General features: G+C 42.9%; 1 protein-coding gene across 1 annotated transcript; it reads left to right on the plus strand.

Annotated features, from left to right (window-relative positions):
• The first annotated feature begins 8,930 nt into the window (after positions 1-8,930).
• On the plus strand, positions 8,931-12,295 carry LOC121765869 (uncharacterized protein At4g37920-like). Its single transcript, XM_042162144.1, has 6 exons — positions 8,931-9,176; positions 9,625-10,022; positions 10,281-10,449; positions 10,959-11,203; positions 11,473-11,660; positions 11,801-12,295. Exons 1-6 carry the CDS (start codon positions 9,023-9,025, stop codon positions 11,958-11,960), a joined length of 1,314 nt encoding a protein of 437 aa, XP_042018078.1. The 5' UTR covers positions 8,931-9,022; the 3' UTR covers positions 11,961-12,295.
• Positions 12,296-13,260: the final 965 nt, after the last annotated feature.

The following is a 13,260-nucleotide window of genomic DNA, read 5'->3' on the forward strand; positions in this document are numbered from 1 at the left end:
ATCTGGAGGCCGAGCTGAATACGGCCATTGCTGAGAGGACTGCGTATGAGGATTATATCCGTGAGCGCGGGGGAGTTACCATCTCGGATGTTCAGAGTCGAGTTGACGAACTGTGGGAGGAATATCATGTACTCCGTATGAACAATGTGCTGGAGAGCCCGGCTTGCCAACAAGTTGTGACATCACTGCGGTGTTGGGCTTCTCGGTACAACATTGTTCTTTCTCGGCGCCCCTCCATAGAAAGATTCCTTCGGCATATCGTGCCAACAGATGCTCGCACTCCAGATCAAACCTCTGGTTCCCTTGCTCAAAATCTTGCTCCAAGTCAGCAACGAACTCAGGAACAGCCGGAAACGTCAAGACGAGAACGGGCTCAGGAGCAACCGGAATCGTCAAGACAGGGACGGACTGAAATTCGCCGAGGAGTTGTGACTATGAGCGAGCAAGATCAGCAGATGCTTATTGCAGAGACTCTTCATCGCCGAGGTGTTAGGACTTCTCGGGCTCGGGGAAGAGGCGTTGGGTCGAGGATAGCATCTCGTCGACCTGCTTATTCTTCATCTGCTCGGAACAACCGAACTCGGCTTCCAGAGGATTTTGCAGATAGGTGGCTTAACTTCAGCAACCCTGGACAGTAGAATGGTCCTTTGTAATAGCGTAACGCCATTTTGTAGGGTAGCTGAGTTGTATGCCGAACAAGATTTGAAAAATGAAATTTTGTTTTCGCTTCTAACACTGTATTTACAGCTTAGCGAAAAAATTTCATCGTACTCGTCCTCGGTCTTATGAAGTAAACTTCTTTGACCGGACTTGGTCCTTGGTCTGATGAAATAAACATCTTTGACCGGACTTGTCTTTGGTCTGACGAAATAAACATCTTTGACCGGACTTGGTTTGTGTTCTAATTTGGCGATTTTTGTCGCCGGGATCGAACTTTCCCTTGTCCTAATTCGGCGAGTTTTATCGCGTGGATCGGACTTTCCCAGTTAACCGAAGTGGTCTTATGCAGTAAACCTCTTTGACTAGACATGGTCGTCCCCGGTCTTATGAGGTAAACTTCTTTGACCGAACTTGGTCGTCCTAATTCGGCGAGGTTTATCGCGTGGATCGGACTTTCCCTTATTGCAGTTCGTTTCAGACGAAGTGCTTGTTAAGCTGAATTGCGGTCTTGTATCCTCCTTGGAAGCTTGGACTCACAATCGTTGGCTTATTGCAGTTCGTTTCAGACGGACTGCTTGTTAAGCTGAATTGTGGTCTTATATCCTCCTTAGAAGCTTGGACTCACAATAGTCTTTAATAATCGATCTAAAAAGGGGATCAGTCTTTAAAGAACGATATACCTTGGTACCATTTGTAAGAGACGACAAGCACATAGAGACAAAACACATAGAGAAAAAATGAAAAAGACGAAGGAAAAAAACTTTAAACCTTTTTTTTTTAAAAAAACGACAAGTAAAAGGTGCAAGTAAGAAACAAACAAATAAAAACATATACCCCTATGACCGAACTAGACACAAGACAGACTGACCGGACTTTTGTCTCTTACAAGTGGAACTTCTTGAGGTTGGAGACGTGCCATGTTCGGGGTACTTGCTCTCCTGACATGTGAGTCAATTTATAAGACCCTTTGCCGAGGACTTCTGACACCCGATATGGACCCTCCCATGTGGGTTCGAGTTTGCCCAGCTTTTCTGCTCGGCTTACTTCGTTGTTTCTCAAGACGAGATCTCCCACTTGAAATTGAAGCTTTTTCACCCTTTGGTTATAATACCGGGCTACTTGCTCCTTATACTTGGCTGCTTTTATGCACGCCAATTCTCTTCTTTCTTCGGCGAGATCTAGTTCTGCTCTCAGTCCGTCGTCATTCATTTCTGAGGAGAAACTTAGAGTTCGGGGACTGGGTACGCCGATCTCCACTGGAATTACGGCTTCAGTGCCGTACACCAGACTATACGGAGTTTCACCGTTGGAGGTTTTGGGTGTAGTTCGGTAGGACCATAGGACTTGAGGGAGATTTTCTACCCATTGTCCTTTGGCTTGTTCTAACCGAGCTTTTAACCCTTTCACCAGAATCCGGTTCGTTACTTCCGTTTGTCCGTTTGCTTGGGGATGGGAGACCGAAGTGAACCGCTGTTGAATGTTCAGCTCTTGGCACCAATTCTTGAACGTCTTGTCGGTGAACTGAGTCCCATTATCCGAGATGAGGATGTGGGGTATGCCAAATCGGCACACTATGTTCTTCCAGACGAAGTCCAATGCCTTTGAGCTCGTTATCGTAGCTAATGGTTCAGCCTCCACCCACTTCGTGAAGTAGTCCACGGCAACGATAAGGAATTTCATTTGCCGAGGAGCTTGAGGAAGTGGTCCCACTATGTCTATGCCCCATTGCATGAAAGGCCAAGGGCTTTGCATAGTGTATAGATCGGTCTGCGGCATCCTTGGGACATTTGCATGAATTTGGCACTTCGTACACTTCTTGACGAGCTGCACTGCCTCTTGTACCATGGTTGGCCAATAATATCCCCATCTCAGAACTTTTTTAGCTAAAGCTCTGGCTCCGATGTGGCTACCGCACGATCCTTCATGAACTTCTCTGAGGATGTAGTCCGTCTCTTCTGGTCCTACGCACCGCAATAACGGCTGGAGGTAAGACTTTCTAAAGAGGACTCCTTCATGAAGTTCGTACCGAAGAGCTCGGCACGTGATCTTCCGAGCTTCTCTCTTATCCTCGGGCAATTGTCCTTGATCCAGATACTGCAAGATCGGCGTCATCCAGTTCGGCGAGCTGGATACTGAATGTACCTCGGCTTCATCAATGCTTCGATGCATTAATTCTTCCGCCTTTGAGCTCGGATCTGAGGCCAACTTACTTAAGGCATCTGCTCGGCTATTTTCCGCTCTGGGAATGCGGATTATCCGAAAATAGGAGAAACTTCGGCTGATGCTTTGCGCTTTGTCCAAATACTTCTTCATTCTCTCGTCACGAGCTTCACTTGTACCCAACATGTGATTTACTATGACTTGTGAATCACAATGGACTTTGAGAGATTTGACGAGCAGACTTTGCGCTAACTGGAGTCCGGCCAGGAGGGCTTCGTACTCGGCTTCATTATTAGTAGTGGGGAATAGGAAACGAAGTGAGTAGGTTACCTCGTGTCCGTCGGGAGCGACAAGTAAAATACCAGCTCCACTTCCCATCTTGTTTGAAGCTCCATCTACGAATCCGCTCCAGCAGTCCGGCGGCTCTACTTCGGATTCCAAGGGCTGTGCTAGTTCGGCATTGGCAGAATTCTTCTGTTCGGCAATAACAGGAATTGCTTGATCGAACTTCGCTTCTGCAAGAAAATCCGCCAAGGCTTGTCCCTTGATGGCTTTCCGAGGTAGATATTCAATTGTGTGCTCTCCCAACTCTATAGCCCACTTGGCGATTCTGCCTGATGCTTCTGGTTTGGTCAACACTTGCCGAAGTGGCAGATCAGTTAAGACGCATACCTTGTGAGCATAGAAGTATGGCCGCAGTCTCCTTGCTGCATTTACTAATGCTAGAGCAATCTTTTCCAGAGGTTGATACCTGGTTTCTGGACCTCTTAATGCTCGGCTTGTAAAATAGATGGGAAGCTGCTTTAGGCCTTCTTCTCGTACAAGCACCGCGCTGATGGTTTGATCCGATGCCGCTAAGTATAAGAATATTACTTCGGCTTCGGTTGGAGCAGAGAGAATAGGAAGCTCGGCTAGATAACTTTTGAGCTCGTCAAAGGCCTTTTTCTGCTCGGCTCCCCACTCGAACTTTGGTGCCTTTTTCAACACCTTGAAGAACGGCAGTTGCTTTTCGGCTGCTTGGGAAAGGAATCGATTCAGTGCGGCTAGACATCCGGTTAGCCTTTGCACGTCATGTATGGACTTCGGCATTGCCATGTTCTGAACGACTTGAACTTTTGAGGGGTTTGCCTTGAGTCCGTCCTTTGAAACCCAACAACCCAGAAACTTTCCCGAATCTACCAAAAAGGTACACTTTTGGGGATTAAGTTTGAGGTTGGCTTTCTTGAGCACGTTGAGAGTGGACTTGAGGTTGTGCTCGTACTCCGAAGTGCTTTTGCTTTTGACGACTATATCGTCAACATACACTTCGACCTCCTTTCCAATCAGGTGCCGAAAAAGCTTGTCTACCATCCTTTGATAAGTGGCTCCGGCATTCTTTAAACCGAATGGCATCTTTTTATAAGCGAAAATGCCGAAATCAGTAATGAAGGCCGTTTTTGAAGCGTCAATCTCATCCATTAAAACCTGATGGTATCCTTTGTATAGATCAAGAAAACAAAAAATTTCAAAGCCTATCAGAGCTTCTACTTTTTTATCTATGTTCGGAAGGGGATAGCAATCTTTGGGACAGTGCTTATTTAGATCGGTGAAATCTATGCACATCCGCCATCCTCCTTCCTTTTTCTTGATCATGACAGGATTGGCCACCCACGAAGGATACTTCACTTCGAATAACACATCCGCCTTCAATAATTGACGGACTTCGTCATGGATGACTTGACTTCGTTCTGCCGCAAAGAGTCTTTGCTTCTGTTTTATCGGACGGACCGAAGGATCAATATTTAAACGATGAGTGATTACCTCGGGGGGCACTCCGGTCATGTCCAACGGAGACCATGCAAAGACGTCTTTGTACTCCTTGAGGAGCTGAATGGTTTTTTCCCGAAGTAGAGGCGTTCCCGCGAAGCCGATCTTAACCGTTCTGGATGGATCGTCTTCGTACAGCTGAACTGTCATCGAATTCGGCTCCGGTATGACTTCGGTCATTGCCTCTGACTCCGGCTGCTGTGATTGCTATGCTTGGTGGTGCCGATCTGATTGCTCGGCACTTTTAAGCGCAATCTGCAGACACTCTTTTGCTCTCTTTTGATCACCTCGGATGACCGCTATCCCCCCTTTAGTGGGGAGCTTGATGGTGAGATGATAAGTGGAGCAAACAGCCCGAACTGCGTTGAGCCAGTCTCTTCCCAGGATGATGTTGTACGGAGACCGAGCTTTTACCACAAAGAACTCAATCATCGTACTGGAGCTAGTAGGCGCTTTCCCCACCGTGATCGGAAGGCTGATAATACCTTCAGGGCGGGTGTCCTCCTGGGCGAAGCTCTTCAGGGGAAGCGGAGCCGGACTGAGCCGAGCTGGGTCCACTTCTAGTTTGTCGAAGCACTCTTTAAAAAGAATGCTAACCGACGCTCCTGTATCCACAAACACCCTGTGGATTAGTTTGTTTGCCACTCCGGCTTGGATGACAATGGCGTCTTGGTGAGGAGAGATGGCCGGGACGGGATCAGCATCCGAGAACGTAATCACTTCGTCCTGCTTCAGCCTTTTATGCGTTGGCTCCTCTCGATTGGAGCCTCTGCGCTCTGACTTCAGGGACGACTTGGTCTTCCCGGCAGGGAGAGCGTCGATAGTCTGGATTACTCCATCATATTGCGGCTCGTCATCGTCTTCGGGATCCGGCTGCCTTTTCGGATCCTGAGGAGCGCAGTTCGCGCCTCTCTGCTTTTTATTCTTCTTTGACTGCTTGTTTTGGTATTTTTTCAATGTCCCTGCCTTCACAAGAACATCGATACCTGCAGCCAAGTTTCTGCACTCCTCGGTATCGTGACCGTGGTCTTGATGGTAGGAGCAGTAGTTATCCCGGGGTCGGCGCGCGGCTGATTTCGTCATCCGCTTTGGCTTTTCGAACAGGTCAGAGTGCAGTTCGAAAATTTCCGCTCTCGGCTTGTTCAGCGGTACGAACTGAGCGGGCGGCTTCTCGGGATTGAGACGGGGTCCCAATCTGTCTTGTACCGGAGCCTTTTGAATTCTTTCAAATGGAGTCCGGCGAGGATGCCCCTGATCGCTATGATCGGGCTTCCTTCTGTCTCCTCGGGACGATGAGCTGTCTAACGACCGTTTGCGACGGTCTGCCTCATCGGCCCGGGAGTACTGGTCCGCAATGTCCCACATTTCCTGAGCTGTCTGCGGACCGCACTCAACGAGCTTCCTGTAGAGAGCTCCGGGCAGGATTCCATTTTGGAATGCCGAGATGACAAGCAGATCGTTGAGATCGTCTACTTGCAGGCATTCCTTGTGGAATCTTGTCATAAAGTCGCTGATTTTTTCGTCGCGACCTTGACGAATGGAAAGCAGCTGAGCCGAAGTGATTCGGACTTCCGCTTTCTGAAAGAAACTCCTATGGAATGCGTCCATTAGATCTCGGTAAGATCTAATGCTGCCTTGGGGGAGGCTATCGAACCACCTTCTTGCGTTCCCGGTGAGCAGCTCGGGAAACAGCTTGCACATGTGGACCTCGTTGAGACCCTGGTTCGCCATGTTATATTGATAGCGTCCCAAGAAATCATGAGGATCCACGAGTCCGTCATAGGTTATCGACGGAGTTCGGTAGTTCTGTGGTAGGGGAGTTCGGGTAATATCGTCCGAGAACGGAGTCCTCAATGCTCCGTACACGGCGAACCCGACATTTCTTCGGTATGGAGGAGATGGAGTTCTCCTGTGATTCCGGTACCGAGGATTCTTTCTCCTGGAAGACATGACACTACTGCGGTAGTGACTGTCTCGTATGGAGGGAGAGGGAGAATCCGCCGTTTTCGTCTCCGGCTGCTTTTGGCTTTTTTGCAGGAAGGTTAAGAATTCCTCCTGCTTTTCAGCCAAAAACAGCTTGACAGCCTCGTTCAAATCGGGCTGCTGGGAAGACTCAGTGGGACGATTTTTGGAGCGGCTTGTTCCTCCGCCATGAGAACTGGTGGTGGATTTATCCCTAGGCTGTTTTCCAGACCTATGGGATGGATTGGCTTCCTTCTGGTTCTCACGGGCAGGAATACGGGTACTCTGCGATCTGGTATGCATTTTTTGGGTGGAAAAAATGGTCAAAAATTCGCTTTATCACAAATTTGGTTCTCTGCTTCCCACAGACGGCGCCAGTGATGAATCCGCGAATTATTGATGATGATGAATGCTCGTAAAAATAAATTATGACACGGAAATTTTACGTGGTTCGATTTACTGAGGTAAATCTACGTCCACGGGGAGAAATGGGGGCAGGTTTGTATTGCTTGATCTGCAAATTACAGCTTACAACACAGACTTGCTATATGATTTTTTCTCTAGAGAGATTCTCACCCTCTCATATCAGATCTAAGTTCTATTTATACATTGAACTAAGATCGTGGCTTGCATCACCACTAAGTCGTGGATGTCGTGTAGGTCATGGCCTAAGATCGTGGATGTAGTGTAGGTCATGGCCTACGATCGTGGCCTGAGTTGACACCACGTGGTAGTGGGTGTGTTGGAAGTTGTGGAAATCCAGTATGGGTCCAATAACTCCTTGTTCGGTCGAATGCTGAGACCGAACTGCTTTGGTTGCCGATCTGAGAGTAGAGCTTGATGCCGACCTGAGCTTTTACCGAGCTGTAGGCTGAGGCCGAACTCTTACTGAGACCGAACTGCTTTGGTTGCCGATCTGAGAGTAGAGCTTGATGCCGACCTGAGAGCAGAGCTTGATTGGTTGGCTTTTACCGAGCTGTAGGCTGAGGCCGAACTCTTTGGTAATGCCGAACTCATACTCTTCCTTGGGCTTTGGGCTGATGGGCCGTCATTGCTGTTGGGCTTGTTTAGTACGCACCCCATCAATCGTGTGTATTTTACTGAGGGATTGGAGAAGAATTGGAAGGTGTTTGATATGAGAAGTTGTTGTATTTCACATGTTTCATCAGGATGGAGTTAGCTATCAATATGCTCTAGTCAATGATTGATCTATTAATAAGAAATGTTACGTTACATAGTTTATGTAATGTGCAGTTACTTTTCATTATAGCACGTTAGTCTTATTTAAATTATAAATTATACTTAAAAACAATTAAAGGTTGGTTTGTTAATTTTCTTTATAATTTTGAATAAATGCATAAAGGAACAAAACAATTTCTAACTTTACTGATATAAACTTACTCGTAGTAATATATCACTTATACGGTAGATGTCACGTCAGTTCAAAAATATATCTGGGCTGGTCTAAATACAGTATGTGTAAGAAAACTAAATGGGCTAGATCAAAATTTGAATTGGGCCGATATGTAATTGGAAATGCAGCTTTCAAGAAGTCAAAAAATGGAACTGGTTGCAAAATAAACTCATCCAAGCAACAAATAATGACCTTGCAAGTAGTATGTGTTGGGTAATTACTAACTCGGTCTCACAAAGAATGTCTCATTTTGATCGTACACGAATTTTAAGAAATGTAATAAAAAGTGAGTTAAAAAAATTAGTGGAATGTGAGTCATATTTTTATATATCAGTTTTATAATAAAATGTGAGTAGGAATGAGTTAGTGGAATATGAGGTACACTATCAAAAATAGGGGAAAAAATGGGACAAATTTTGTTGGATGGACGGAAATAGAAAAATGAGACAATCTTTTTGGGACGGAGAGAGTACTAATTGTCGTGTCAATACGATAATTAGATTTAGACCAAATCCAGCCATGACACACGTTCATAGACACAATAATAATACGAGTAATAAAAATTGAAAAATACTGGATACAATAGTAGTAAGACAAAATGTTAATTCTACAAAATTTAAATTAATACACAAGTAAACCATAATCTTAAATTAACAATTAGAATAATTATTTAAGAATCAAAATATTATTAATACAAAGTATTAATTCAATTTTTTTTAATTAGTACTCAAGTAAACCATAATCGTTAAATTAACAATTAGAATAATTATTAGCAATAATAATATTGGTGATAATTATCCGAACCTCACATCAATTTAATTATCGTGTCTATATTCAAATCACCTGCAATAAATTTATATAAATATTTTATTTTTTGTTAATTCAACAAAATGGAATAAATATCCATATTCCCCCTTTTTTCGTCTTCTTTACTATTTTTAGGTTAAATTAAACCAGGATAGAATCAGTGATTCAGTAGCGGATTTGCGGTAATTATCAGAATCCTTTGTTTACTGAAAAATGGAGCTGGCTTCGGTTCCTCTCAGCTCATACTGCTCTGTTTCAGCCGCAAGACCCGCCGCCGCCGCTTCCAGAAGCTTCTCTCCATCACTCCCTGTTTTCAGGACTACCGTTCGGAATATTTCTTCATTATTTGTCGCTTATAAACCCAAAGGTATTCGAATATTGTGCATTGAATCGAATTTTGGCGCCAGAAGGCTAAATTGAGTTCAGGCGTTGGGTAGAAATTGGCATTGGTGTAGAGCTAGAGCTGATAATGATGCTTATTTGTTCCTGATATTCGAATTATGCTGTAGGTATTTGGGTAGGATACATGATTCCAAATACTTGAGGTAGAATTCTGAAGTTTGATATTACTATCTTTTTTCTGACTAGTAAATTAGTAATGGAATTTATGTGTTTGTTGTAGTTATAAGATGGAATTTATATAATGGAGATTGTGTTATAAATTGGGAAATTAGGTCCTTAGCAATTGAGTATGAGGTTTTGTAGTTATAAGAGAAGGAACGGCCGCTATAGCAATCTTAGTATATGTAGGGATTGTAATTTCTTTCAGTAAGGATTGTGATTAACCCCTTCAAGTTTCTCCTATTGGAATGCAGTCTTCGTACTGCCACATGAGAATTTTAGGCGTTTGTCGCGTACTGCTGGTCTTGATAATGCAACAACGGCAGGGAATGTTTCATCTCAGGAACATGTGTCGTCTGCTGAGGAACATATTGCAGAAGGTGGTGCTGTTACTGCAAATGATGCAAACCACAAAAATAAGGATAGTGAACAATTGGATGAGAATAAAATGATTCGCATCTGTGACAAATTAATTGGTGTCTTTATGGTTGATAAGCCTGCACCGACCGATTGGAGGAGATTATTAATTTTTAGCAAGGAATGGGATAATATTCGACCCCACTTCTACAAGAGATGTCAGGACCGAGCAGATAGTGAGAATGATCCTGGAATGCAGCACAAGCTACTTCGGCTTGCAAGGAAGCTCAAAGAGGTACATATCCTGTTTTCCATAACATAATGAAACTATGAATGTGGTCCTTTTATTTTTTCAGTATATTTATTGCCTTATTTAGAATGATCTACGTATGCATAAAGTTGCGTAGATCATCTTTGATCTTTGGGCAGAACAAGATTTTGTTCCTTATACGTTTAGTTGGGTCGAGTATGTTTGTCTTGGACTCTTTGATATATTGTCTGTAGAACTAGAGTTAGTTCATGTTGCAAAATGACCTAAATGCTTTCTGTCTAGATTGATGATGATACCCAAAGGCATAATGAGCTGCTTGATGCAATTAGAAAGTCACCATCTGAGGTTGGTGAAATTGTAGCTCGGCGCCGTAAAGACTTCACGAAAGAATTCTTTGTTCATCTTAACACTGTGGCAGAGTCGTACTATGACAATCCAACAGAACAAAATGGTGAGGCTAACTCTTTACTGAATCGATTAGTTTACTGTTATTATGAAGGATAGATCTAAATTTATCATATTTCTGTTGCTCCCTTTACCATTATTTGAAATAATGAGCTTTGGCTGACTAAAAACGTGCCTATGATATCATCTCATGGTTAACATGCTGCGGTCTTTTATAGATTTTACTGTCAATGTTGGACAAGCTTTGGTCCTTTCTTCCTCATGTAATATATAATTATATGTAAAATGCTTTAAAGGCACTTAAAGGGGTCCTGCCGAAATGTTTGCAGTGAGTTATTGTCTAAGATCAATATGTTTGATCTGTGATCAATCACTGACTTCATGTCACTCAGCCATAGCCCAACATGTGCTCTATGTTAATGATACTTAGACATGTTGGATCTCATCGATTACTGCTTCCCTTATATCTCTTACTTATACAAGCAATTGCAGGCTGGATAGTGTTTAATTTCCTGTTCAAAAAATGTTAACATTTCTCTTCTTTTGGATGACTAGCTGTTGCGAAACTTGGGAATACATGCATAGCTTCCGTACAAGCATATGATACTGCAACCGAAAGTATAGAAGCGATAAATGCTGCAGAGTTGAAATTTCAAGATATCATTAACTCTCCATCTGTAGATGCTGCTTGCCGGAAGATTGACAATTTGGCTGAAAAAAATCAACTGGATTCTGCACTCGTCCTCATGATTACAAAAGCTTGGTCTGCTGCCAAGGAGTCAACCATGATGAAAGACGAGGTATCTTGTTGGCTTATTAGATACATCATTTTTCTACTTTTAGTAAACTTACATCATGATAGCTAATAATACAAAGAGCATTCCTACCAACGCGATAGTGTGTAGTTATCACCGTATTGATCTTAATCAGTATTCAGTCATCGTAATCAAGGCTAGCATATTTATAGCTCTTCTAAAACTAGTTTGTTTATAGATGTGAAACTCGTTTAGTATGGTTTGGCTGCAGCCTGCAATATTTATCTAAATGTGGCTGTTTTCACCTTTCCCAGGTTAAAGATGTATTGTATCATTTATACAAAACATCCAGAGGTAATCTCCAGAGGCTTATGCCTAAAGAAATCAGGATACTTAAGTATCTACTAACAATCGAAGACCCTGAAGAGCGCATGAGTGCACTAAATGATGCTTTCTCACCAGGAGAAGAACTTGAAGGAATGGATGTTGACAACCTCTACACGTATGTGTTTTTATTGAGAACTCATGACAACTTGTTCCTCTTATTTTCGTTTATCTTTTCCTCTCCCTAAGGGGTGGCGGCATTACTCCCCTTCACCCGTCTGCTTATTTCACATGACAAAAAACTCGTGTATCTAACAGGACACCGGAGCAGCTGCATACATGGGTTGGTTCTATAATTGATGCTTACCATTTCAGCCGGGAGGGCACTCTTGTAAGGGAAGCCAGAGACTTGATGAACCCAAAGATTATCCGGAAACTGGAAGAGTTAAAGAAGGCCATCCAAGATAACTTCATGTGAGATCGAATGCATATCGCCTGTACTGTATATCTCGCTCCAGCACAACGCCCCTGTAGAGCAAACAGGGTGTGCTTCCAGTAGAGCCAAAGCTCGATGAACTTATGGTAAACCGGCTTCTCCTGTGCAAAGCTTGATATTTATCTCTATATGTTGCTTGAGGAAGTGCCGGAGAAGACTACTTACATAGAGCCTCGTGTAATTTAGTTCGGTTCGGTTCGGTTCGGTCAGTTTTTCAGGACATAATTTGTGACAAACTTTCATGTTAATTCGGTCAAATAAAGTGTGTATTTTGATTACATTGATTTTTTTATCTGAGTCACCATTGATTTTTTATACTTTACTGATTTATTGATTTTAGTAAATACTCAATGTCAATTGGGTCGACCCATTATATTTTGGATAGGCTAGAAATATTCAAATTTTGATTTTATAATTTTTTCAGTATTAACTATATTCAATGATAAAAAGTGTCATATTTTGTCAATCACGAAATTTGAATTCTTATTATTGAATATCTTTTCTGCATTAATTAACATTATTTTGCAAAAAATATAGCACAACTATTTTATTTAGCTTCAGCAGAAAGTCTACCAGTACTCCATTCTTCTATTTTGAGGCAACACCATGCCTTGTATTTCAAGCTTCTAATTTATTAAAAAAAACACTTTTTTTCTATATAATACGTACATGATCTAAAGAAATACTTATTCCATCCGTACTTAATCTAGTACTCTAATATTTTTTAGACTAAAGGCCCAAAATGGTCCCTAACATTTGGCGTTTTTTTGATTTTGGTCCAAAACATTATCTTTTGGATTATTCGGTCCTTCACATTTGAAATCGGAGTCAATTTAGTCCTAAATTGACGGAATTGGTTAAAATTGACGGAATGTCACAGTCAACGCGATTTTAGTTGATTTTGACCAGATTAATAGTTATAACTATGTTTTATTAATGGCTAATACCTAATTAACCTAATTAATCAAAAACTTAAAAATGTAAAATTTAAACATGAAAATAAAAAAAAGCTCGAATCTCTTCTTCGCTTCATAAATGAGCGTAACAATGCCCTCATCCTGCATCAGATGCTGCTGCTTCGTCGACCACTCCAGCGCTATCAACACGTCTTCCTGCGCCAACGTCTCACTATCCGGCACGTGCATCGCTAGATAGCACAGCAGTATGAACGACGAACTTGTTCAGCGCCGCCGCCGCCTCGCAGCTCACCTCCGGCTCCCTGTCGTCCAGCAGATTCACCAATGCCGGTATGAATCTCGTCTCCGTTGCTCTGAACGTTCTC

Source organism: Salvia splendens, chromosome 14, assembly GCF_004379255.2.
Source record: "Salvia splendens isolate huo1 chromosome 14, SspV2, whole genome shotgun sequence".
NCBI classification, from domain to species: domain Eukaryota; kingdom Viridiplantae; phylum Streptophyta; class Magnoliopsida; order Lamiales; family Lamiaceae; genus Salvia; species Salvia splendens.

Excerpts from the sequence above, each read along its gene's own strand:
- LOC121765869 (XM_042162144.1), top strand. The coding sequence starts at position 9,023 with ATGGAGCTGGCTTCGGTTCCTCTCAGCTCATACTGCTCTGTTTCAGCC. Across the intron at positions 10,450-10,958 it reads CAATCCAACAGAACAAAATG|CTGTTGCGAAACTTGGGAAT; the intron begins GTGAGGCTAACT and ends TTGGATGACTAG. Across the intron at positions 11,661-11,800 it reads GATGTTGACAACCTCTACAC|GACACCGGAGCAGCTGCATA; the intron begins GTATGTGTTTTT and ends TGTATCTAACAG.